The following is a 23,933-nucleotide window of genomic DNA, read 5'->3' as shown; positions in this document are numbered from 1 at the left end:
GCTGAAAATAGATTAGTGGCTGCTTGGGGCTAGGTTGTGTTGGGAGCAGAGTAAATAAGTACAAGATTTCCCTTTGAGTTGAAGAAAATATTCTAAAATTCACCTAAAAGTGGGGATGACTGCACTTATCTGTTATCAGTGCTACTAAGCACCATTCTGTTACCTGATATGTTATCTATCTCTACTAGACACCATTGAATTATTTCTCTTAAATGAATTTTAATACATGTGAATTATCTCAATAAAGCTGCTTCTTTATTGAAAAATGAAACGGAAAGCACTCTGTGTTCAGGTTTCCTCCCTTCAACTCCTACACCTTGAACCTAGTACTCTACCTGAATGCAGAGTACTCATTACTTACGATTAGATATTATGTGCTACACCTGCTATCCTTATCACACCCTAGTTTATAGTAGTTACTGTGAACAATGTTCGTTTTCTGTCACCACGGGGGCATATTTAAAGTCCCAACATGAATATAATAAGAAACACTTGTGTAAATCTCATTTTTCATACTTTAACTTAGAATTAAAAAAATTTCAGACTCTTGAATTAAGGCACTAAATGCATTTTTGTTTAAAAAAATAAAATAAAATAAAATAAAATAAAATAAAATAAAATAACATTTAGGGATGCCTGGGTGGCTCAGCAGTTGAGCGTCTGCCTTCGGCCCAAGGTGTGATCCTGGAGCCCCAGGATCGAATCCCACGACTCAATCCTCAAGGTACAGTATATACAACTGGCTTATCCTTTGGGCTCCATTCTGTGGAACTCATACATGTTCTATACCAGCTTACATTAAGTTAATGGTTTCATGTATGCGTCTCAAGATTGAAGGGCGGTTGATAGGACCATTGCCATACTCCCAATTTAACATTTTCTTGGCTGAGTTATAGAATTCATTAACTTGATTTAAAAAAATGTTTATAAACTGTCTCCTTAGATGAACAAGTTAAAGCCATATATTATTTAAAGGACACATACTATTAAACCAGCTCTCTAATGGGCACATGACAGATGCTAGCAGAGTGCCTAAAGGTCCACATAGGGATTTATCTATTTTTCTATTTATTTAAGATTTTATTTATTTATTCATAAATAATAAAGAGAGAGAGAGGCACAGACACAGGCAGAGGGAGAAACAGGCTCCCTGCAGGGAACCCGACGTAAGACTTGATCCCGGGACCCCGGGGGGGACCCCTGGGCTGAAGGCAGAAGCTCAACCACTAAGCCCCCCGGAGACCCCCCCCACGTAGGGTTTTAGAGCTGGTGGAGGTACAAACAAATGACAAAACAAAGAGTGGGGACAGGGGCCACTCCAGAAGCTTTTTTCCTTGTGCTGGGCTCAGGTTGACAGGTCATTTACCAAACCAAGGATGATTTGAGAGGTTTTCGAAATTTCCAATGGACAACTGACATATCGTAGTGAGTGGCTCATCCAACTTGATCTTTTCTCAAAAGGCGAAGATGGTGTGGTTCTGCAGCAAACTGCTCCGCGCAGGTAACAGCCAGGTAACAGCACAGTGAGCGGGCCAAGGGCAATGCCCCAACGGGGTCACAGGGAGGCTCGAGGGACAAGTGAGGAGGAGGGTTAGAACCCAGGAGGAAGCAACAGGAGGGAAGGAGGCGCTCAAAGAGGAGGAGGGAAGAGCCAAGGGGCCAGACTGGCCTGGGCTGGCGGGACTCTGATCTGGGGGGTGGCTGGTGGCAGAGAGAGAGAGAAGGAACGAGGGGTGCTGAGGGGTGCGGAGAACTACGGGGAGGTGAGGGTCCAGAGGGACAGACCCCGACAGGAAATACCATCGGGGCTTAAGGAGGCAGTGGCACCCAGGGAACAGCTGAGGTCAGGGAATCAAGTCAGGTTCCACGGGAGCGCAGACGGGGACACGGAGGACAGAGGCGCAACGGTGAGGTGGGGTACAGTGGGCTTCCCCTCCTCCTTCTGGTGTCAGACGTCAGCCCCTCCTTCAGCTCCCAACATCCGGAGGTTTCCTCCCTGGCTTGGCCGCTCTTCCATGTGTTCCGACACCACCTCTTCCCAGCCCCCCGCGGCCAGTGTCAGAAGCCGTCACACCACACGGGTCACCTCAGTCTTTCCCGCCAACCTGGGCCTGGGCCCCTCGTCTCACCCCAAACGGCACAAAAATGAAGATGCCATTTCATCCTTCTTTTTATTCTCGGAATACAGTGATATTAAAGCCCACGAGGTATCGGGCTGGACCGGCCCTTGTGCGGGCTCTGGTGCTTTGCAGGGGGCACCACGGGCCCGGGAATGTGAAAGGACATCTCTAAAGGGCAGCAGTAGCTACCGCGCCAAGCTCAACAGGCTCACCAGCCCGGGCGTGTGCGAGGCGGGCCTCGGCGCTAGCTCTCAGAGAAGAAGGGGGGGTGACAGCAACGGGGAGGGCGAAAGACGGGGATCCTCCTCTCCTTTCTCCTACTACTTAAGGACAGAGGCACGGGACCCCGCAAGGGCCCAAGTAGGTAGTAGGCGCTGGATCCCATAGCGGGAGGCCAGGCGCTGCACGGCCAGTTAGCCGGCTTTGCCAGGAGGCGGGATACTGGTCATGAGAAGGGAGACAAACTGTTCCAGTTTTCGTGCAGCTTGTTTCCCCGCCTCTAGCACTTCCTCATGATTCACCCTCTCCCGGGTTTCATAATCCAGGATGACTTTGTTAGTGATGAGAGAAAAGCCAAACACCCGGAGTCCACAGTGCCTCGCGACTATGACTTCTGGCACCGTGCTCATGCCTGATGAGGAGAAAGGGAAACCACCGTCAGGATCCTCGAACGACTCTTCAGCTTTTGGCCTCATCTCCACTCGTGACCCCACTGGCCATTTAACGGCTCAAAAAAGTCCTCCACAGAAGCGGCTCGTTTCCTGCCCAGCTTAGGTTTCTCTGTATTGCTTAAGCAAGTGTGGGGCCTCGGAGGGCCTGGAGGGCCTTACACACTTCTTACAAACGTTACCGTTATTTCTAGACCTGTTTCTGGTCATTTCAAAGTCAGTTCTAATGATGCAGTTCCATCTTCCAGGTACAGAGAGTGGCTATTAATAATATATGTTTTTTAGGATAATCTTTAGAAACAGTCATGGAGGGAGGCCCGGGGGGGCTCAGCGGTTGAGTGTCAGCCTCTGGCCCAGGGCATGACCCCGGAGTCCCGGGATCAAGCCCTGCTTTGCACACCCCCCCCCCCCCCCCCCCGCAGGGAGCCTGCTTCTCCCTCTGCCTGTGTCTCTGCCTCTCTCTGTCTCTCTCTCATGAATAAATAGATAAAATCTTTTTTTAAAAAAAACCCCAGAACAGTTTAACTCAATCTTCCCTGAGTCAGACAGTCTCTCAGACTGCCACCTAGGTCTCAAATCTTTTACCCCCTTCCATCCCTGTTTGGTAGGTCCCTCCGTCTTAGCCCTCCAGCCGTGTCCCCCGTCTCACCAACAGCATCTGCCCCCAGCTGCTGCAACAGGGAACACTCGGCCACGGTCTCATAGCTGGGGCCTGTCACCATCACATAGGTGCCTTCCTTCAGCTCTCTCTGCTCCCCCATCTGTTTCCAGGTACTGTGAGCCTTCTGCCTCATGTCCCGGTCATAGGCATCAGACATGGCAAGGAAACGGACTCCGAACCTAGGGCACAGATTGCAATATCAGGTTACTGGAACCACATGAGCTCTCTCCTAACTCCCACCCACGTCCTTAGACCCTATCCAGCTATAAGAAAATAATGAAGTTAAATTCAATTCAACAGACAGATACGCACCTTTCATCATTGGGCCCTTGAAGGGGGTTCCAACCACTGAAGCCTGGTAGGTTGATGTGATCACGGATCAGCATAATATCTCCAACCTCAAACTCACGGTTGAGTCCTCCGGCTGCATTGGTGACCACGAGAGTGTCCACACCCATGAGGAAGAAAACTCTCACGGGGAACGTCACCTTACAGGCACACGATAAAAGATCACAAAGGGTTTTTTAAAATCTCACCAATTCAGCCACACGGCTGTGCAAGGTGTCTATCACGGGAGAAGAAAAAGGAGGGGGCCCAAATCTACATAGCCCAGGTAGCTCAGAGATAAAACAAGACTGAGACCTCTCTGCCCCCCTTCCGCAACCTTCCAGGCTGACGCCCCCAATTCACCTTTGAGAGCGAGTAGCCTTCATACACGTGGAACCTGCCCTGCATCATCACGCAGACTTTGCCATTCAGGAACCCAAACACCAGCCGACCAGCATGACCCGGCACTGGATGCAAAACAGAGGAGAAAAAAATGGGGTGATGCTTTCATGGAACATGTGCACGGAGCACCACTATGAGCCAACTCATTGTGCTCAACGTGTGAGGTATAATGCAGACAAGCAACACATGATCTCGTCCAGAAAGCTGAAATCTGGTGGAGGCAGAAATAAATCAATCAGGGCAGCCCGGGTGGCTCAGCGGTTGAGTGCCTGCCTCCGGCTCAGGGCGTGACCCCGGGGTCTCGGGATCGAGTCCCGCATCGGGCTCCCTGCACGAGGCCTGCTTCTCCCTCTGCCTCTCATGCATAAATAAAATCTTTTTTAAATGCTAGAAAAAAAAAATCAATCATAAGCCTACTAAGTATGTAAGTACATCCTATGAGCGAGGCTATGGAAATATGGATGTTCTGTGTGAACAAAGTATCAAAGGAAAGGAGGAAAGGTTTTTTTAAAGAAACTTGAAAAGAATGAGAAAGCCATACTACAGAGAATAAAAGTGAGTAAAAACAGAACAAGTGAGCAATAATAGTTGCAGTGAATGTAGTCATCCTAGATCACTTTTCCAAGAACTTAAGATTCTCAAAATGTATATTTTTTTTTCTTAAAGATTGTATTTATTTATTCATGAGAGACACAGAGAGAGAGGCAGAGACACAGGCAGAGGGAGAAGCAGGTTCCATGTGGGGAGTCCGACACAGGACTCCATCCCGGGACCCCAGGTCACGCCCTGGGCCGAAGGTGGTGCTAAACCGCTGAGCCCCCGGACGTCGCTCACAATGTATATTCTTACCAGTTACCCTCACTAGACCACGTGCCTCCTCACTCTTGAAAGGGAGCTCGTGGTATATTCTAGCTCCCTAAAGAGGCTACTGAACAGCGGGCAAAGGTGCTGAGTCTGGACCCACAGGACGACTGTGGGAATACAGGCCCCCGGTGGGGCCCGCAGGGGTGTGGGTCCGCTCCCCACGCAGACATAATAGCCGCTATTACCGCCTCCCTATCTGGCATTTCTCCTCTGATGGCCTTGGCCACCCATCCCCGGGGGAATGGGTGGTGAGAGAGAGGAACCAAAATCAAGAGGAAGAGTTGAGGGACCAGAGACAAAAGACCTTATAAAAAAAAATTACCAGTAATACAGCGGAAATGAGAGTTAGGAAACCCTGAGTATTAAAAAAAAAAAAAAAATAGGTTGAAGGACACCCGGGTGGCTCTGTTGGTTAAGTGTCTGCTGGGGGCCTGGGATGGAGTCCCACATAGGGCTCCCTGCTCAGGTCTTTATTCTAAAAAAAATATATTTCTAGGGCAGCCCGGGTGGCTCAGCAGTTTAGCACCACCTTCGGCCCAGGGCGTGATCCTGGAGACCAGGGATCGAGTCCCACGTCAGGCTCCCTGCATGGAGCCTGCTTCTCCCTCTGCCTGTGTCTCTGTCTCTCTCTCTCTGTGTCTCTCATGAATGAATAAATAAAATCTTAAAAAAAAAAAGGGGGGGATCCCTGGGTGGCGCAGCGGTTTGGCGCCTGCCTTTGGCCTAGGGCGTGATCCTGGAGACCCGGGATCGAGTCCCACATCGGGCTCCCTGTGTGGAGCCTGCTTCTCCCTCTGCCTGTGTCGGTGTCTCTGCCTCTCTCTCTCTCTGTGTGACTATCATAAATAAATAAAAATTAAAAAAAAAAAAAAGAAATTTATAAAAAAAATTCCCCTATGGGACGCCTGGGTGGCTCAGTGGTTGAGCGTCTGCCTTTGGCTCAGGTCATGACCCCGGGGTCCTGGGATCGAGTCCGAGTCGGGCTCCCTGCAGGGAGCCTGCTTCTCCCTCTGCCTGTGTCTCTGCCTCTCTCTCTGTTTCCCATAAATAAATAAAATCTTTAAAAAAAAAAAGTTGATAAAGTTTAAAAGTTAATCTACTAATCACTGAAGTACGGCGCCCTTGGGTGGGGGGTAGGATGGAATGAAGCCAGGGTCATTGCTATCCCTCTTAGAAAATTTTGCCCTCGCTCTGTCTCTTCTTAGAGATTCGATCGATTGATCGGCCTTAGGCAGACTGTGCATCGACGGCCAGGAGGCACTGGGCTCGTAGCTCACGACCTTGAGATCAGACCTGAGCTGAAACCAGGGTCCATGGCTCTGAGCCACCTGGGCGCCTGGCCCTCCTTCTCTTTAATATTTCTTTTCCCGATCCCCATTGTCACCTCCCTGCTCTGGTCGCCCCATCTTGCTCCAAAGTGTTTGAAAAACAACTGTGCAAAGTTTTAGCTCTATAGAGAAAGGAGTTAGGATGGTGGAAGTGTACAGAATAAAGTAATTGAAGCCAGTTATCTGAGAATTAATAAGTAAACCAAATAAACTACCTCTGCCCGTATTTTACCTGGCCCTCATGCCTTCCATGGTCCACCCCCACCCCCGGCCGAGAACTGGCTAAGGTCATTAGTTTAAGGTTCACGAACCCTAGGTGAAAGCACGCTTTCAGAGGCCATAAATAGAAAAAGGTCGGGAAACGGAGAAGACTGAGCCAACACCCAGAGCAGCAAAGGGAAGTGCGGGGCTGCTCCGGGGCTCGCCCCAAGGGACCCCTAAACCCGGGAGGGCTAATCTGATTTCTTATATGTAACAGGCTCCGACTCAACCTCGTTTATGGCTTTCACTCCAGTCTAGTCTCTCAGCGTGAAAGGGGGACGGGCAGGAGCGGATCTCGACACCCCGGCATCCTGCAGGGGGCTGGGTCACCTAGGGGCAACTTTACCTGCTCAAAAGTCCATCTCCTATTAGCAGTGAGGACTTGGGTGTTGCCCCACATGGTTGTTTTTCTTGCTCCTAAGTTGAAGGCAGGGCCTCTCCCCAGTTTTAAGTAAACTCCACCCCAACGTGGGACTCAAGGTCCTGCCCCGTGACCAAGTGTTGCATACACCAGGTTCCCCTACCTGCCTCTTTTCGGGGGGAGCCTTAGCCTGTCCCGGCCACTCCTGGGATGCTGATATGCTACCTGCGGAGCGTCCAAGACGTTTGCTCCTCTCCCCCTCCAAAGGGTCAGTAGCATCAGGTCTCGCCTAGTCACACATTATGTGTCTTTTGTCAGCAGGAACACGGCAGCCCGTGTGTTCTTTTGCTGCTCAGCACCAGCGGGTGCCTTGTCCTGGGGCAGGAGCTGGAGCAGGGGAGGGGGGGCTGCAAAGGGCAGAAAGACGCGGGGCAGGGCTTGCCAGACTGTCAGGGCTGCAGGCACCACTGTACCTGTCTAATCTGCAGCCGAAAGCGGGGAGAGGGGCGGCGTGGATGCGGCAACCTCGTGGTGGGGCGGGGAGCAGGTGGGCCAGGTGCTGTGGAGCTTTCTGGGGGTCGTGACCAAGGCAGCACGGAAGCCTGTCACCGCGTGGTACCCCCCACGCACACGCCCCGTCTACTGTGAAATCACTCCCGCGGGAGTTTCCTTCTGCAGTCCCCCCAGCTCCTGGAGGGCTGGTCTTCCCCAAAGCCACTGTCCCCAGTGAACGGCTGCAGAGGACGGCCTGTGTGTGGGCAGGCGCTGCCTCCCTCGGTCCCAGGGACCCGCAGCCCGAGCGCCACCCGGCCCAGCCATACCTGTACTACGGGGGAAGTTTGGTATCTCGCTGTAGTCAAAACTCTGGGCCTCCGTCAGTCTGTCCGCCAGATTTCCCAACCCGGACCCACAGATGACCGCCACCTGAGGCCGGTGCTTGGTGCGGCACAAAAGCCACTTGGCGGTGTTCTGATAGTCTTCATACGTAAATCTAGGAGAAGAGGAAAAACCAAGTAAGTTTCTCTCCCCTCCCAAGGGCGTCGCAGACTCATGACCCTCAGTGCACGAAGGCCTGGTGACTGTGCCGGGTGGCCAGGGTCACCGAAGCTAGCCGCAGAGCTGCCGAGGCCCACATCGCTGCTCTTGGAGGGGCCGCGCTAGCCCCCCCCCTCACTCCCTTTCATGCATCACACCCACCCAAAGGCCCCAGGAAACTCCCTCCGCATTCCAGGGTCCTGCAAAAGTTAATGACACTTACGTTTCCATCCCCCAGCCCTACTTCTGTATTACTACCACTGGCAGGTTTGTTGGACACAGAGCGAGCACGCGGGCCATAAGCAGGAAGGCGGCAGAGGGAGAGGGAGAAGCAGGCTCCTGGCTGAGCAGGGGCCCCGGCTCAGGACTCGGGACTCATCCCAGGACACACACTCCCCGCCCCCTGCAGCCGCTCAACCAGCTGAACCACCCAGGCGCCCTCAGTGGCAGGTTTGATACCTCTGCACAAGAGAGGAAGGGACCAGAGCCCACAGAGGAGTACAGTGGAATAATCAAATCAAGGAGGAAAGGGTGGGTCTAAGGATTAAGACCTATTTAGGGCAGCGACAAACCCAACGCAATCCTCCTACCCCTTCCATCACTAAGATACTCAAAATGTAGTTAAGACTAACCTGAGAGCAGGGATAAATCCAATTTCCTTTTTTTCTTTAACATTTTATTTATTCATGAGGGACATGGAAAGAGGCAGAGACCCAGGCAGAGGGAGAAGCAGGCTCCCTGCAGGGAGCCGGAGGTGGGAGCCCAGGGTCACGCCCTGGGCTGAAGGCAGATGCTCCACTGCTGAGCCCCCCAAGGGCCCCCAGGCTCTATTTTTCACAAAAGCGTTTTAGGTAATTCTGATTAAAAACCAGCTTTAAAAAACAAACAGGTTTAGGAATTTCTGGCCTAGAGGAAAGCACAACTCACCCTGGCTTCTAGTCTCAGTTGTATCTTTTCAAGCCAATAACCTGTTTCAAAGTCTTCCCCCCGGCCCGCCCGTGCCAGGGGTGCCCTGGGAGGGGGTGCTTCTGGAGGGGGGCGCCCCAGGGCCTTGACCCCACCGACACAGCCCGGGCGCCCAGCCCCGCCCCTGCCCTACCCCCGCCCCGCCCGGCCCTGCCAGGACGTGCGCCCCGCCCTCTCCCACCCCTGCTCCGCACCCCACACGCTGGGGGGAACTGGGGGGGGACCGGGCGGGGGGGGGGGGAGAAGGACCACGGGGGGGCAGGGAAGGGGTGTGGACCACAGGGGGGGCCACGGGGGTAGGGACTACGGGGGGGGTCAAGGAGGGGGAGGCCACTGGGAGGGGACTAGGATGGGGGGGCAGGGAGGGGGTGTGGACCACAGGGGGGTGAGTGGGGACCACGGAGTGGGGGATCAGGGAGGGGGGTGTGGACCATAGAGGTGGGGTGGGGGGGCAACGGGGGTGACCACGGGGGGAGGGACTACAGGGGGGGACCAGAGATGGGGGTCAGGGAGGGGGAGACCACTGGGGGGGACCAGGGTGGGGGGGGCAGGGAGGGGGGTGGACCACAGAGGGAGGACCACGGAGTGTGGAGGGGGGCACCATGGAGGGTCCAGGGAGGGGGGAGGGGGGTGGATCATGCAGGGGGAGGGACCGCGGGGGGTCACCCAGATGGCACCCAGCGGGCCAGCAACGCCGTCCTCCTTGGGCCCCAGCCCCCCACACCCCTGCGCGCTCCCCCCACCCCCCCGCCCCGACCTGCTGCGCGGGGCTCGGTCCTCGCTCCGCCCCCTCCCGCGCGCTCAAACCTAAAACCGCACGTTTTGTTCCTAAAGACCGTCCGCGCCCTCCCGTCAGACACGCGGGCGGGAGACCCGGGCCGAGGAGGAGCCCCCCCCGGGGCGGACGCGGGGCTCGGTCCCGGACCCCGGGGTCACGCCCTGGGCCGCAGGCGGGCGCCCCGGATCTTAACTTCCTTAAAAAAAAGCGTAAGTGTCAGTGGGCTCCGCGGCCGGGGCGGACCCTGAACTCCGGCCTGCGAGACCCGGCGGCGCTCCCGGCCCCGGAGGGAAGGGGAGGGGAGGGGGGCCGGGTAGGGCTGAGGCGCCCCCGACGCCTGCGCACCCGCCCCCGCCCCCCGCGCCCCCCCCCTCCCCGGTCTCGCTCCCCGCGCCGCCGCCTCACCCGCTCTCCATGGTGCCGCCGCCGCGCTCTCGGGGTTCCCGCAGGGCGCAGGGCCCAGAGCCCCGGCCCCAGAGCCCCGCCCCGCCCCGCCCCGCCCTCCTCTCCCCTCCTTCTCCCTCCTCCCTCCTGCCTCCTCCCCTCCCCCTCCTTCCTCCTCCCCCTCCCTCCCTCCCCCTGCTTCCTCTCCCTCCCTCCCCCCTCCTTTCCCCTCCCCCTCCTTCCTCCCCCTGCCTCCCCCCCCCCCCCCCCGCCTTCCCCCGCGGAAGCCCCTGCGCCGCTGCAGCCCGAGGCCCGCTCCCGCTCCCAGTCGCGGCCACAGCAGCCACCGCCGCCGGGGCCGAAAAACGGAGCCGGAGCCGGAGCCCGAGGCGGCGCCCGCGTGCACAGCGTGCACAGCGGAGGGGAGCGAGCGCAGACCCGGGAGATCGGGGGCGGCGGAGCGAGCGCCCCGCGGAGGGGCCGGAGGGGCCGGGGACCAGGAGGGGCGGGAAACCAGGAGGGGCATCCGCGCAGGCTGACACGAGCCGCCTCGCAAGGTGACGGCTGGCTCAGGGCTGGCTCAGGGCCGTGGTCCCCGCTGGACGTCCACCTGCGCCCCGGGACCGCCAGTGCCCAGGAGCCGCCCACAGCCCCGCCGCAGGTGCGAGGCCCCGCTGCCCTGGGGCTCCGGGCATCGTCGGGCTCCGTCCTCCCCCCGCAGGGATCGCCCCGTGCTGCCCCCCTTGACCCTCGTGCTCGCCCTCGGGCCATCTGGGTCCACCAGGCTCGAAGACCCCTTCCTACAAACCACATCCCGCAGAGGAGGGAAGGCAAAGGTCACAGATGCGGAAGGTCATGCGAAGCCTTTGGCCAAGCAACGGCGAAAAAACACAGAGCATCAGTAATTTGATTATAATAAAAAAGGAGAACATAAGTACAATAATAAATTTTGTAATCCGGATCCTGCATGGGCTCCACGTCCTGTGGGGGCTCCACTGAAAACGTCTGAAAGCTTAAAAGCTAAATCGACTTCTAGAGCTCAAAGAAACTCCTTTTAATAAGGGCAAGTTTAAGCACTCCGGTGGTTTTCCACTGAGCCTGTCTGTGAAGTGTTACCAGGTGCAGCAGGAAGTCCCGGGGTGACCCAGACTCCCGGAGCAAGTAGCCCAAAGGCCTCTGCCGCCTAGCACGACTCATGCCGGAGAACCTAGAGACCATTGCACTCTATGGCCCTCGCCATGGACCTGGCCGTTTTATTAACAGTCCAGGACAGATTCCTAACCGTGGCCTCATTTGTAGCAGATCCTCCCAGAAAAAAAAGATCCCCAGTTCTAAGGAAATCCATTCCTTCATCCTGTGATGAAGGATACATCCTGTACCCTGTGGGAGGTCACAGTCCTGAGATTGTCCCTAACAACTGTCTTCTTGTTTGGAGGAGTCGTCACCTGGGTGGTCATTGATAAAGGATGGAGCTTGCTTGCTTCTGTGGTGAGTATTTAGGGCAGGAGAGATCCCTGTGACCAAGGGAAATACAGTGGAGAAACTGGAGTTTTTAGGAGACAGTGTCCTGTCCTTCTCTGACTGTCTACGATGAGGGAGCTGAAGGCAAGCTGAGGACAAAGCACAAGCTGACACCCTGCACCCCCCCCACCCCCCCCCCCACCCCCCCACCACCCCCCCACCCCCGCCAAGGTGGGATATGTGTGACATTCCTCAGGCATTATTGGCTGCCCTAAACCTAAGGGAAGGGAAAAACAAATGGTTAACTAATAGAGATCACAGTCCCGCAAGACAGGAGTCTCTATCATTTTCCAATGTCTTATTACAAGGAAAAGCCTTCTTATCAATAGCCTAACTCCCAGAAAAACAGAATTCAATTTCCTGGAGCCCTAATATCACTCTCCCTTCCCTTGAGGAAACAGAGGCCAAAGGGAAGGTAAACAATTAAATGTCTTTATTGACCCGCAGCCCGTTGACAAGGAGAGTAGGACATTCCTCCAGGAAGCTCGCAACTGTCTTCATGTTAATGCCTTACTAGAAGGAAAAACAATCCAGCTTGACAATAGCTAGGCCTCCAGCATCCTGAGAGCCTCCCTTAGCACATCAAAGTCCTTTTGGACATCTCACTTTTTCCTTACCTCCCCTGACTCCTGAGTATAGAATCAGCCATTCCTCACAACCCCAGTGTAGCAGCTCTTCCTGCCCAAGGGTCCTGTCCCTGCTTTCACAAAAGCGCCTTTTTAGGGCAGCCCCGGTGGTGCAGTGGTTTAGCGCCGCCTGCAGCCTGGGGTGTGATCCTGGAGACCTGGGATTGAGTCCCACTTTGGGCTTCCTGCGTGGAGCCTGCTTCTGCCCCCCCCTCAATAAATAAATCTTTAAAAAAAAGCACCTTTTTTGCACCAAAGAGGTCTCAAGAATTATTTCCTGGCCATTGGCTTCAGACTTCACCAACATTCAAAAACTACATTATCCAGGCAGTCAAATGTCCAAGGTTGCCTACAGGCATGGACAAAAATACAACCTGTGGGAGGGTAAATATTCCTTTTCATGTCTGATTATCCATAGACTCACCGTGGGTATGGGAGGTAAGACAGGAGACAATCAAATCTGTTTTGTTTAAGCAGCGGGTAAATGCTTCTTTTGATAGCAAACTTAGTTGAAAGAACCTTTTGCGTAGGAAAATCTTACAAAAAAAAAAGAAAGAAAGAAAAGAAAAGAAAAACTCACGGCCAGAAGTGTCTATTGGAAAACCAGTTAGGCTCCGATGTGTTTTTATGAGTCAAGTGTAAGCGGCAGGTAGTTTTATTTTATTTTATTTATTAATTTATTATTTATTTATTTATTTATTTTTTCCAGCAGGTAGTTCTTGATGAAGTTTAGAACAGGGTGGGAGAGTGAGTTTTTCCGTGAGAGGTGTTGACCAGGTCATTTCTTGGGCAGGGGTTAGGGTAAAGCAAGGAAGTAAGACTGTTTTAACACAGTGAGTAAAATCAGAAGAGGTTGTTTGATTTAGGAAGTTTAAGAGTGACCAGAGGTTGTAACCATGGATGACCAAAGGTGTATTGTATCTTCCATAGCCTGTAGTTGCTTGATGGTGGCAGATCCAACAATTGGGAGGATTTCCTACCTGTGCTAGACTCTAGGATGTTTATATGACTGTGTTTCCTCAGGGAGAAAACAGGGAGGAGGCATTAAGTCAGGAAAATCATCTCTTTAAGGGAGAGAAAGGAAAAAAACTAATATTTTATTTTTATTTTTTTTTTGAAACTAGTATTTTAAAAAGATTTTTTGGGCAGCCCTGGTGGCGCAGCGGTTTAGCGCCGCCTGCAGCCTGGGGTGTGGTCCTGGAGACTGGGGATCGAGTCCCACAGTCTTTAAAAAAAAACTAGATTTTATTTATTCATTCATAGAGGCAAAGACAGAAACACAGGCAGAGGGAGAAGCAGGTTCCCTGCAGGGAGCCTGACGTGGGACTCGATTCCGGGTCTCCAGGATCAGGCCTTGGGCTGAAGGCAGGCGCTAAACCACTGAGCCACCCTGGCTGTCCTATTTTAAAAAGATTTTATTTATTTATTTGAGAGAGAGAAAGAGAGCGCAAGCAGGAGCAGGGGGCAGGGCAGAGGGAGAAGCAGACTCCCCACTGAGCAAGGAGCCCAATGCAAGACTTATTCCAGGACCCTGGGATCATGACCTAAGTAAGCCAAAAGCAGACACTTAATCAACTGAGCCACCTAGGTGCCTGAAAAGAACCTAATTTAAAGGAGGGTAATAGTGGCATCAGTTTAAGAGCCAGAAGTCACGACAGTAGTAGGAATGTTTATTTAGCCAAAGGAGAGATTTTCCCCCCAACTTTGTGTGAAAGAGCAAAGATCATAAGGATTCCAACAAGAGGACAATAATTTAAGTATTTCAACCAGCTTAATTGTCTTCCTCTTATCACTGCAATAATTGGCATCTGTGGGGTGTTTTGTTTTGGGAAATGGCAAACAATAATGCAATTAAAGTAAATTAAAGAGCTTTAGGTGATGAAGGGAAACTGAAGGGTTAAACAGAGTGTTATCTCTAGGAGAAGGATCCATAACTGGTCTGGTCCTGACTCCTGGGAAAGCGCTCTACACCAGGTGGTGGCTTCCGGTCTAAGTCTCGAAGAGTGACTTGGAATAGGTTAAGTTTTCTGGAAATTCTTAGTTGTAGGTCTATGGTAGGCAGAGATGACCATTTAGGAGGCTTTTCTATTTTTTTAAAAAGACTTTATTTATCTATTCATGAGAGACACAGAGACACAGGCAGAGGGAGAAGCAGGCTCCATGCGGGGAGCCCGATGCAGGACTCGATTCCAGGACCCTAGGGTTATGCCCTGGGCCGATGGCAGGTGGTGAACCGCTGAGCCACCCGGGCTGCCCCTATTATCACCATTCTAATGTGTTAGATCACGTATATATTGCAGGACATGTCTATATCGTAGACAATCAGGGAGAGAGGACTGATTGTTAGGACCTTTCCATAAATTTCATGTGGGGTCAAATTTACAACCTTGTTATGCCCATTTCCTTCTATGTTGTCAAATAGTTAACGGTTGGACTTCTGTTATTTTATCTTTTTGATCATCAGCAAATTCAGGACACATGGAAATTTGCAGGTAATAAGTAATAAGGTAGGGGCTGACTTAAAGCAGCTGAGTTAGTAGCTGTATCAACCAAATGATTTCCTTTGCTTTTCCTATGTTCGCCATAGCATGTCCTGGAATTTTAATAATCACCAAAGATTTGGGCAGTTTGGAAAGCATTTAAAAGATCTAATATGAAAAAAAAAAAGATCTAATATGGGACGCCTGGGTGGCTCAGCCGGTTAAGTGTTTACCTTCAGCTCAGGTCATGATCCCAGGGTACTAGGATCAAGCCCAGCACAGGACTCCTAGCTCAGCGGGAGCCTGCTTCATCCTGTGTCCCTCCTCTTACCCCGGGTCATGCTTTCTCTCTCTCAAATAAGTAAATAAAATCTTAAAAAAAAAAAAAATAGGGACACCTGGGTGGCTCAGTGGTTGAGCATCTGCCTTTGACTCAGGTCATGATCCCAGAAGTCCTGGGATCGAGTCCCGCATCACGCTTCCCCTCAGGGAGCCTGCTTCTCCCTCTGCCTGTGTCTCTGCTTCTCTCTCTGTGTCTCTCATGAATAAATAAATAAAATCTTTAAAATAATAAATAAATAAGTAAATAAATAAATACAAGATCTAATTTGTAAGAACTATTTTTTGTTTTCTGTTCAGAAGTCAGGAAACCTCTTTCCAGAGGCACCAGTGCTTTCCATGAGCACACCAAAGGCCTATCTACTATTGGTATAAAGGTTAGCAGCTTTATCTTTACCTAGAAAATAGGCTCTAGTTCATGCCAGAGAGCCCTGCCTGCTGAGCAGAAGCGGCCTCTGGTATGGTTGTAGCCTCAGGGGTTTCAGTTAAGGATGTTACAGCATCACTGGCTCAGTAGTCACTGGCTTCATCCTTTAAGTAGGATCTGTCAGTAAACCAGGTTAATTCAGCATTCTTTTTTTTTTTTTTCTTTTTAAGGATTGTATTTATTTATTTGAGAGAGACAGTGTGTGTGAGTGGGGGGGGAGGAGCACAGGGAGAGGGACAAGCAGACTCCACGCCGAGTGTGGAGGCCACGCGGGGCTCAGTCTCACAACTCCGAGATCACAACCTGAGCAGAAATCAAGAATCGGACACTTTGTGGACTGAGCCACCCAGGTGCCCCTAATTCAGCATTCTTGAGGGGGCATTTCCTGTTCAGCAATTCAAGGGATTAGGAGTTGGTTAGGCAGCATTAAAGGGTCATGAGAGTTTTCATCACTTGTCAGAGGAAGAGTGACAGGATTTAAGGGCGATGGTCTCATTGCAGGGACCATAGGTGGGTGGGGAGCAAAAGAATTTTGTAGGTAACCCTGCCAGTATAGGTAAGAGCTGAGTGTGAGGAGAGCTAACAAAGCTTCTAGTGAGCAGGGCACATAGATGGTAAGGACAGAGCCCATCGCTGTTCCTGCCTTGACAGAGAGCAAGCCCAAGCAGCAGGAGCTGGGCAGGGAGCGCCAGGCTGAGAGCAGGGAGCCCAGTGTGGGGCAGGGTCCCAAGACCCTGGGACCATGACCTGAGCTGAAAGCAGACACTTAACCAGGTGCCCTTTATGCATTGTGGCAAGTTGGCAGTAGCTGCAGTTGCCCTCCATCAAGGAGGGAAGTGCCCGGTCTAACTGTTGGCTCTAGTATCCCGTGGACCTGTGTTGACCCCCACAGCACTGAGAAAGTACGCCTAGGGCACTTCTCTTTCTTTGGTGGACAGAAAGGAAAAAGCAACTTGCGGTTTAGGTGACCCAATGCAGGGAGGTCATGAAGGCTGTCTTTATTTTTTATTTAAAGGTTTTATTTATTTATTCATGAGACACACACACACACACACACACACACACACACAGAAGCAGAGACACAGGCAGAGGGAGAAGCAGGCTTCATGCAGGGAGCCGGACGCGGGACTCGATCCCCGGTCTCTAGGATCGAGCCCTGGGCTGAAGGCGGCGCTAAAAGGCTGAGCCACCCAGGCTGCCCCATCTCAGGGTTTTAAGTTGGAGCCCCACACTAAATGTAGAGATTACTTAAAAATAAAGAAATCTTAAAAAAAACCAAAAACAAACACAAACAAACCATAAAGAACACAGAGATAGTAACCAAGAAATCTTCCTGAGGTTTTTCATCAGGTTCAGATGTAAAAATATTCTCCTCTTTTGGGAAAAAGATATGTGTGCCTCAGGGGCCTCAAGGAAATCTCCTAAAAGATGAATTACCACTGAAGGACTAAAAGGAATTGGCGAGTCCCTTGAAGAGGGACTCAGTCCCTCTGAAAGAGGACTGGTGATAATTTTAAACTAGTTATAGGTATATTAGAAACTGCTACCATCTGAGTAGTTCCAGTACCCTGGGGCAGAGGGTAGGGGGGGCCAGTGGGGTTAAGGACAAGCAGTGTTGTCTAGGTGTCTACAGGGACTCTGGTCACTTCATTTCCCACAGTGAAATCCATCTCCTCCAAAATTTTAATCTGGAGGGTGGAAAAATAAACAAAAACCCTTTGGGGGCCGAGAATGGCCCTAATGTTGAAATGTGGCTTGTTTTCCTGGGAAAGATGCAGTGAAATTTGGGGGCTAATCAAACTGTCAGAGCCTCTCAAATTTGAGACAGTTCTTCCAATGTCCAGGCTTTTTGGCAGTAGTGGCAATCCCTTAGGGGGTGATGTGCCTGGAGAGTTTCGGTAGGAAAGTTTAATTTTTTTAATTGAAAAAAAATTTTTTTTTTAAATTGCAGGTACATAACCTAGGTTGCTTATATTTGGATATTTAGGGCTTGTGTGGGTTTCCTTTTTGTATCGTTTTGAATAGCCTGGAAGAGCTGCCCAGCAATAATTAACTAGGTCAGGGGGTTGGTTGCTTAGCAGCCCAGTTAAGTTGCAGTGTTTTGAGTTTCAAGTTTCTCTTTCAAACCTTTAATAAAAGCAGAATTTAAAAGGGTGGAAGTATAATAGTCAACTTCTTCAATGCCGGACAATTGTTTAAAATTTTTCTCAAATCTTGCAAAATAATAAAAAACACATTCATCAGATCTTTGAACACATTTTTGGATTTTTAAATTTTCTGGTCGATAGCATGGGGGAAACCAGCAGGAATCTTTTTGTGGTCTTTTAGCTAATTTTGAGGCTTCTTTCATGTCGAAAGCCTTTTTGTGGGGAAGTCCAATAGAGGATCTGTCCGTCCCCTTTTTTGCATCCATTCTCTGGCAAGTCTTTCACCAGGAACATGTGAAAGAGCTGATAAAGATCAGAGAATCCTGGCTTATAAATTTGGACTACAATCAAGAATTTTCTAGCAAACCCAACAGGGCTTTCCTTAGGGTTGGGGAACTCCTTGGTAATAGCTCAGGGCTCAGTTTTAGTCCAAGAAGAACGAGACACCAGGCGTCCTAAAATGTCGTCTCCTGGCTTACCTTTAACAGGGGTATGTCCTGAAGAGGCTCCAGGTAATCATCGTAGAAGGGAAGTTCAGCAGGCCGGGGAGGGAGGGATGGTGCACAGGTAAACAGGGGCTGAAGCAGCTGGAGGGAAGGGTGGAGCAGCGGGGGATTCTTCTAGTTCAGAAAGTCTCTGAGACAATTGAGCATTTGCCTTGGTTTAGAACTAGTGTCCTGGAAGGAAGCAGGTTTTGAGTCATTAACATTTTGAGGCCTTGAAATGCTAATTAAAATAGCCTTCCCATTTGGGTTGCTGTTTAGGCTTATACCCTTTTCTTGATTGCACGGGTTGCACTGATTGCACAGATTAATTTAGGAATCTTGAAAGAGCCCCAAGTTGGCCAATTAAATTTTAAATCATCCCAGGTCAACATTGTCCAGACAGGCAGGACTTTGCAGGATGAAGGCCAGTAATTTTTACACATAAAACCATCCAGGGAAGCCCGGGTGGCTCAGCGGTTTAGCGCCGCCTGCAGCCTAGGGCGTGATCCTGAAGACCCAGGATCGAGTCCCACATCGGGCTCCCTGCATGGAGCCTGCTTCTACCCTCTGCCTGTGTCTCTGCCTCTCTCTCTCTCTCTCTCTGTCTTTCATGAATAAATAAATAAAATCTTAAAAAAAAAAAAAAACCATCGAGATTTCCAGGAGAAGACTGCCTAGCAGCGTATGCCTCAGAAAGCAATCTTTCCATTTTTTTAAAAGTTTTTTTTTCTTATTTATTCATTTGAGACAGAGAGACAGACAGAGAGAGAGAACGAGAGAGAACACATTAGCAGGGGGAGAGGCCGAGGCCCAGGCCGAGGGAGAAGCAGGCTACCCACTGAGCCAGGAGCCTGACATGGAGCTTGACCTCAGGACCTGGAGGTCATGACCTGAGGTGAAGGCAGATGCTTAACCATCCGAGCCAGCCAGGTGCCCCAATCTTTCCATTTTCAAGAGAGACTGAGTACTCACCCAGCAACAGCAGGAAGTGAGGTCCTGAGGCCAGCGGGGCACAGAGAACACTCCAGTAGAGCAGGACCTCAACGTGGGAAATTCAGATCACAAGACTCACAGACTCTGCCTGGGACCACTGGGGAGATAACGAGGCACAACTGACTGTGTAGGTACCTTATCTGAATCCGTGTAGGGCCGTGTAGGGCCGAGGAGGGAGGTGAGGGGCTCTGCAGGCCCACTTGGGATACCGCGTAACGTCAAACAGAATTTGCAATGAAGCCGCGCGGCAAACGAAAATTTATTTGGGTAAATGTCCCAGTACGCTGGGAAAAGGATACTCAGTCACTCTCCTGCCTGATGTCCAGGTTGGGGGTAATTTTTCTTAAGAGCCCTCTTTCATTCTCCTAACACATCCCAGTTTGGACAATGAATTACGCGGCGAACACACTTATGTAGCACATCACGGACGTATTCTCCACTCCTTGGCCACTGTCCTCTTGACATAGCCTTATCCAGGTTTATCCTTTAGGGTGTGGCACCCAGAGCCAAAAACTAGAAGTCTCCACGTGTGCCTTGAACCGCGCAGGCTGCAGAACAATGCCGACCTCCCATAATCTCAACAGTCTCAGCACCGGGCATGGAATATGGACAAAGACCCTATTAGTGGCTACACAGTGTCATCGGCTCATGTCAAGCAACTGAAATCTTCAAAGGCTTTTTTTTTTTTTTTTTTTTAACCTAGGATGCTCCTTTTGTAAATAAATTTTTCAAAATGATCTATTTACTCCTGACACATAAAACTGTTCCTCTCTTCTGTATTTTCTTCCAGCTACGCATCCCCTTCTATTAGAAGTCCGTTAATAGTGGAACTCTCCGGACTCCTAACATACATTCCTCTGTGTGGTGGACACTGCTTATACATTTTATGAAACATATTGGTAGGCCTGACCTTCTCTAACATAGAGTCCTAAATTGGCAGACTTTTAGGACCACAGCGATGATCACATCCTACCTACCCCCCAACCCAGGCAAGCTGCACCCTAGCCCCCTAAAGAGCAGCCCCATCAGGCGCTAGGGCCTGGACCGTGAGCCCCCAGGAGCCCCAAGGCTGCTGCTGCTTGTATCTTTTAATGGTCTCACTTCCTCAGGCCACCCTAGCTCTGATGCTTGGATATTTTTTGCTCTTACTGCCTGGCCTCTGATCCCTTTCTCCTCCCTTGAATAATATCCCGTCCCTCCAGCAGATCAGATCCATGAGTAAGGAGCCCTTCTTCCAGCAGACCGTAGGTATTTCTTTCTGAGTCCTGCCCTTTCGTGCTTGGTGTGACCCCATCTGTGCTCTACTGACAACCCAAGACTATCTGAGGCAGGAAGAGGATTCCCTGCGTCAGCTGGAATTCAAGGTCATGAAAACTACTGGGACCTCCTGCCCATTTCCTCTTCGAGAACTTCATCATCACATTCTGGAACTTCATCCCGCCCTTATCTCCCAACCTACAGTTCATCCTCTGTATCCTTTAGCTCATCCTCTAGGCCAGGGCTTGGCAAACTAAAGCCCACAGGCCACACGGGACCACTGCCTGATTCTGTTAACAAAGTTTTCACCTGGGTGGCTCAGCTGGTTAAGGGTTTGTCCTCAGCTCAGGTCAGGATCTGGGATCAAGCCTCGCCAGAGGCTCCCTGCCCAGTGGGGAGCCTGCTTCTCCCTCTGCCTCCCCTCCCCACTTATGCATACGTTCTCTCTGCTTGTCTCAAAAAAAAAAAAAAAAAAAAAAAAAGACAAAAACAGATCTAAGAGATACCAAGTATGGCTTGAGTGAAGGTGGACAGTCATAAAAGAAGGTTTTGGAGTGTAAGTGTAACCACGGTACATATTAATAAACCCTGCTCCATTCTTTTTTTTTTTTTTTTTACCCTGCTCCATTCTAGAACAGCACTTGCATTGATGTACCAGAAACAGCAGAAGGAGCAGCAGACTGACCTGTCCCCTTGTGGACATACAAACCCTTCCCCGTTTTGTGTCTGTAGGACCCAGCATCTAAGTAGCAGCTGCCCTGGGAAAGTTGTGTCTCAAAATCAGAACCCAGGTGAAGGCTCCAGCTCCTGCAGCAGCCACAAGTGCGAGGTCAGCAGCAATTCCTTTACCATCATATACTTGGGGTGGGTTGTTCTTCCTTCCATGTTAGGTTCCGTGGAGAGGCCTCTGGCTAAATCGTTTGTGAGCCCCGGATTCCTCGCTGCCTCCCAGATGGAAGGCAGTTACAATTTCAGCTATGACTTGGGGAAAATCCAGGTGTGGTTCAGGCTCCCGTAGAAACTACACGAGGCTGGAGAGGAGGCTGGTGGGGACACTGCCCGTAAAGGTTGGGTTCAGAGGTTACCAGGAGACGTCAGAGTGCTCTGGTTTCTGGGGCTAACGCAGAACTCTCATCTCAAGGGTTCTTCCGGAAAAGGCAGCCATTCCGGTATTATTTTCAGTCAAGGAGACTCTACACTTAACAGACCTGAGCTAGAATGTTCCATCGGTCCCCAGCAGACATTTACCAGGACCTTCAGCTGGAAGGTCTTCCTGGACTTCCCCGTATTTCCTCTTCCTGCGGCAACAGGGTCCTTCTCATCAGTACTTGCATAATTAGAGGAAATTATTTTAGTAACACTTAAAACAAAGATGATCTCTTCAAGGTGACTCACGTTCATTCTATCCTCCATCATTAATCCCAGAACAGTAGCCTACTCACCCTATATTTACACAATTAAGAAAATCCTCCCACATTGTTCTTTACATAACAATGGGTCATTCACCTTGATTTTTGACCCTGCTGTACCTCGAAACACCCAACAAAGTTGAAAGAACAAAGAAAAAAGTTCCCTCTAAGGGGGAGAATCCTACACATTTATCTCTGCCTTGGTAACCATTTAGTAGGGCACTTTGAGAGGTTTGAAAATTGCAGGTATCCCCTCGTTTTTTTGCAAGGTCAAGTTAGGCCTCTGCTTTTATGAAAAGACCTACATTAGTACAGGTATCCCTCAGAAATACCGCGGATTCAGTTCCAGGCCACTGAAACAAGGAGAATATCACAACAAAGCGATACAAATGAGTTTTTTGGTTTCCCAATGCATATAAAATATATCTTTACACAACTGTAGCTTATCAAGTGTGCAATGGCATTATGTCTGGGCAAAAGTACACATCTTACTTAAATACTGCTGAAAAATGCTAAACCATTAATAGTAATAAAAAAAACCCCAAAGATATGTACTTTGTCCTCATAACGCAGTAAAGAAAATGTAAATGTGATTTATTTTTGGAACATGCTTAGTTGGAGATAGAAAGAATCCAAAGGAGGTGAAACCAACTCAAACATGCATTCAAGAAGGAGCGTAAAAAAGTAACTTTAAATTCCTAGGATCCGTTTCCACCTAAGGAGGAGCTGAGAAGGAAGGAGCCCTTGGTATCCTGACCCAAGGTTATTTCCGTAATGAGGCTTACTCATAGTTTTGAAAATTTCGTAACGTCGTGATTTATTAGTATTGCTTTTGGAAGGGATGGTTTGCATGAGGCATCCAACCATGGAACAAAATTTCCCACCTGGTGAAAAAAAAAAAAAGGTCTCAACAATCACCAGAGCTTTTGGTAAGTTGCAGTGACAGCTCACGGGTCACCTCAACCAGTGCAAGGATAATAATGGGGGAAAAAAATTAATGGGAAAGTTTGAAGTATTGTAAGAATGACCAAAACGTGACTCAGACCCTAAGTGAACAAATGCTGTTGGGAAAAGGGCGCTGAATAATCTGCTTGAAACGGGGTCGCCACAACCTTCAATTTGTAAAAACAACAACAACAAAAAAAACCCAAAAAACAAAAAACCCCAACCAAACCGCAATACCTGCGAGGAGCAATAAAGCCAAGCGCAGGGAAACAAAGTGTGTTTGTAACTACTCTCCCCAAGCGGGAAAAAAAAAAATCTGGAGGATTTCCATTTTTTGCAAAAAAAAAAAAGGAAAAAAAAACACACCCAAAAAAACCCAAAAAAGCGGAGCAGCAGCTGGGGGCTCCGCAGGAGGCGGCCGCCAGCCGGAGCCTCCCGGGACGAGGCGCGGCGTCCAGGGCCGCGCAGCCTGGGCCCCGGCGGGAGGGGCGTGCGGAGGTGCCAGGGCGGCGGGGGCGCAGCGGGGTCAGGGCGGGAAGCGGCGCGGCCGCCCGGCCTGCTGGCGGGGTTCCCGGGCCGTCGCCGTGACCTCGGGCAGCAGGGGCCGCGCCTGGGGCTCGGCCGCACCCGCGAGTGGGTCCCGCTACACAGGGGCCAAGAGAACCCGCAGCCCGAGAGAACAGCGAGAGCGCCAGCCGCCGCGCACGTCCCGCGTGCAGCCGCCCGGGCTACCTGTTCCCCGCCCGCTCCTGAAGCCACGCCCCCGTCTTCGCGTTCGTGACGTGACCGGAGGCCGGCCAGCCAATAGGAGGCCAAGCCCGGCGGCAGAGGCGGGGCCCCGCAGCCGTGCCTCTGGCCCAATGAGGAGCTGGACTGAACGACCCCGCGCGGGAGCGTAACTGCGGACGCGCGGCGCCCTGAGCACGTGACCCGCGCCCGCCGCGGCCCGGCCCCGCCCCCTGGGCTGGCGGTAGCGCGATGGCCACGCTGCCAATGGCTCGCAGCGCCTCTCGTCACGTGCGGGCGTTGCGGGCCGCACGGCCTCCGGGAGGTCATGTGACGGATGACGTCAGCGCGACGCGCCCCAATGGAGAAGCAGAGCAGCCTCGGCCGGACGCAGCATGGATTCGTCGCCGCGAATTACGGCGC

General features: G+C 51.3%; 1 protein-coding gene across 2 annotated transcripts; it reads right to left on the bottom strand.

Annotated features, from left to right (window-relative positions):
• Positions 1 to 2,152: 2,152 nt before the first annotated feature.
• Positions 2,153 to 10,297, bottom strand: PNP (purine nucleoside phosphorylase). Of its 2 annotated transcripts, none has more exons than XM_072724295.1 (6): positions 10,177 to 10,297; positions 7,814 to 7,983; positions 4,140 to 4,243; positions 3,762 to 3,937; positions 3,438 to 3,628; positions 2,153 to 2,751 (listed from the first exon to the last, which is right to left on the bottom strand). In XM_072724295.1, exons 1-6 carry the CDS (start codon positions 10,185 to 10,187, stop codon positions 2,534 to 2,536), a joined length of 870 nt encoding a protein of 289 aa, XP_072580396.1. In that variant the 5' UTR covers positions 10,188 to 10,297; the 3' UTR covers positions 2,153 to 2,533. The 2 variants fall into 2 exon arrangements, with proteins under 2 accessions (XP_072580396.1, XP_025847865.1); XM_025992080.2 differs by lacking the exon at positions 10,177 to 10,297 and adding an exon at positions 8,251 to 8,517.
• Between the last annotated feature and the right edge of the window lie 13,636 nt (positions 10,298 to 23,933).

The sequence above is a fragment of the Vulpes vulpes genome, chromosome 10 (assembly GCF_048418805.1).
Source record: "Vulpes vulpes isolate BD-2025 chromosome 10, VulVul3, whole genome shotgun sequence".
NCBI classification, from domain to species: domain Eukaryota; kingdom Metazoa; phylum Chordata; class Mammalia; order Carnivora; family Canidae; genus Vulpes; species Vulpes vulpes.
The sequence above is the reverse complement of the archived record's forward strand: the minus strand, read 5'-3'. Positions and strand labels throughout refer to the sequence as shown.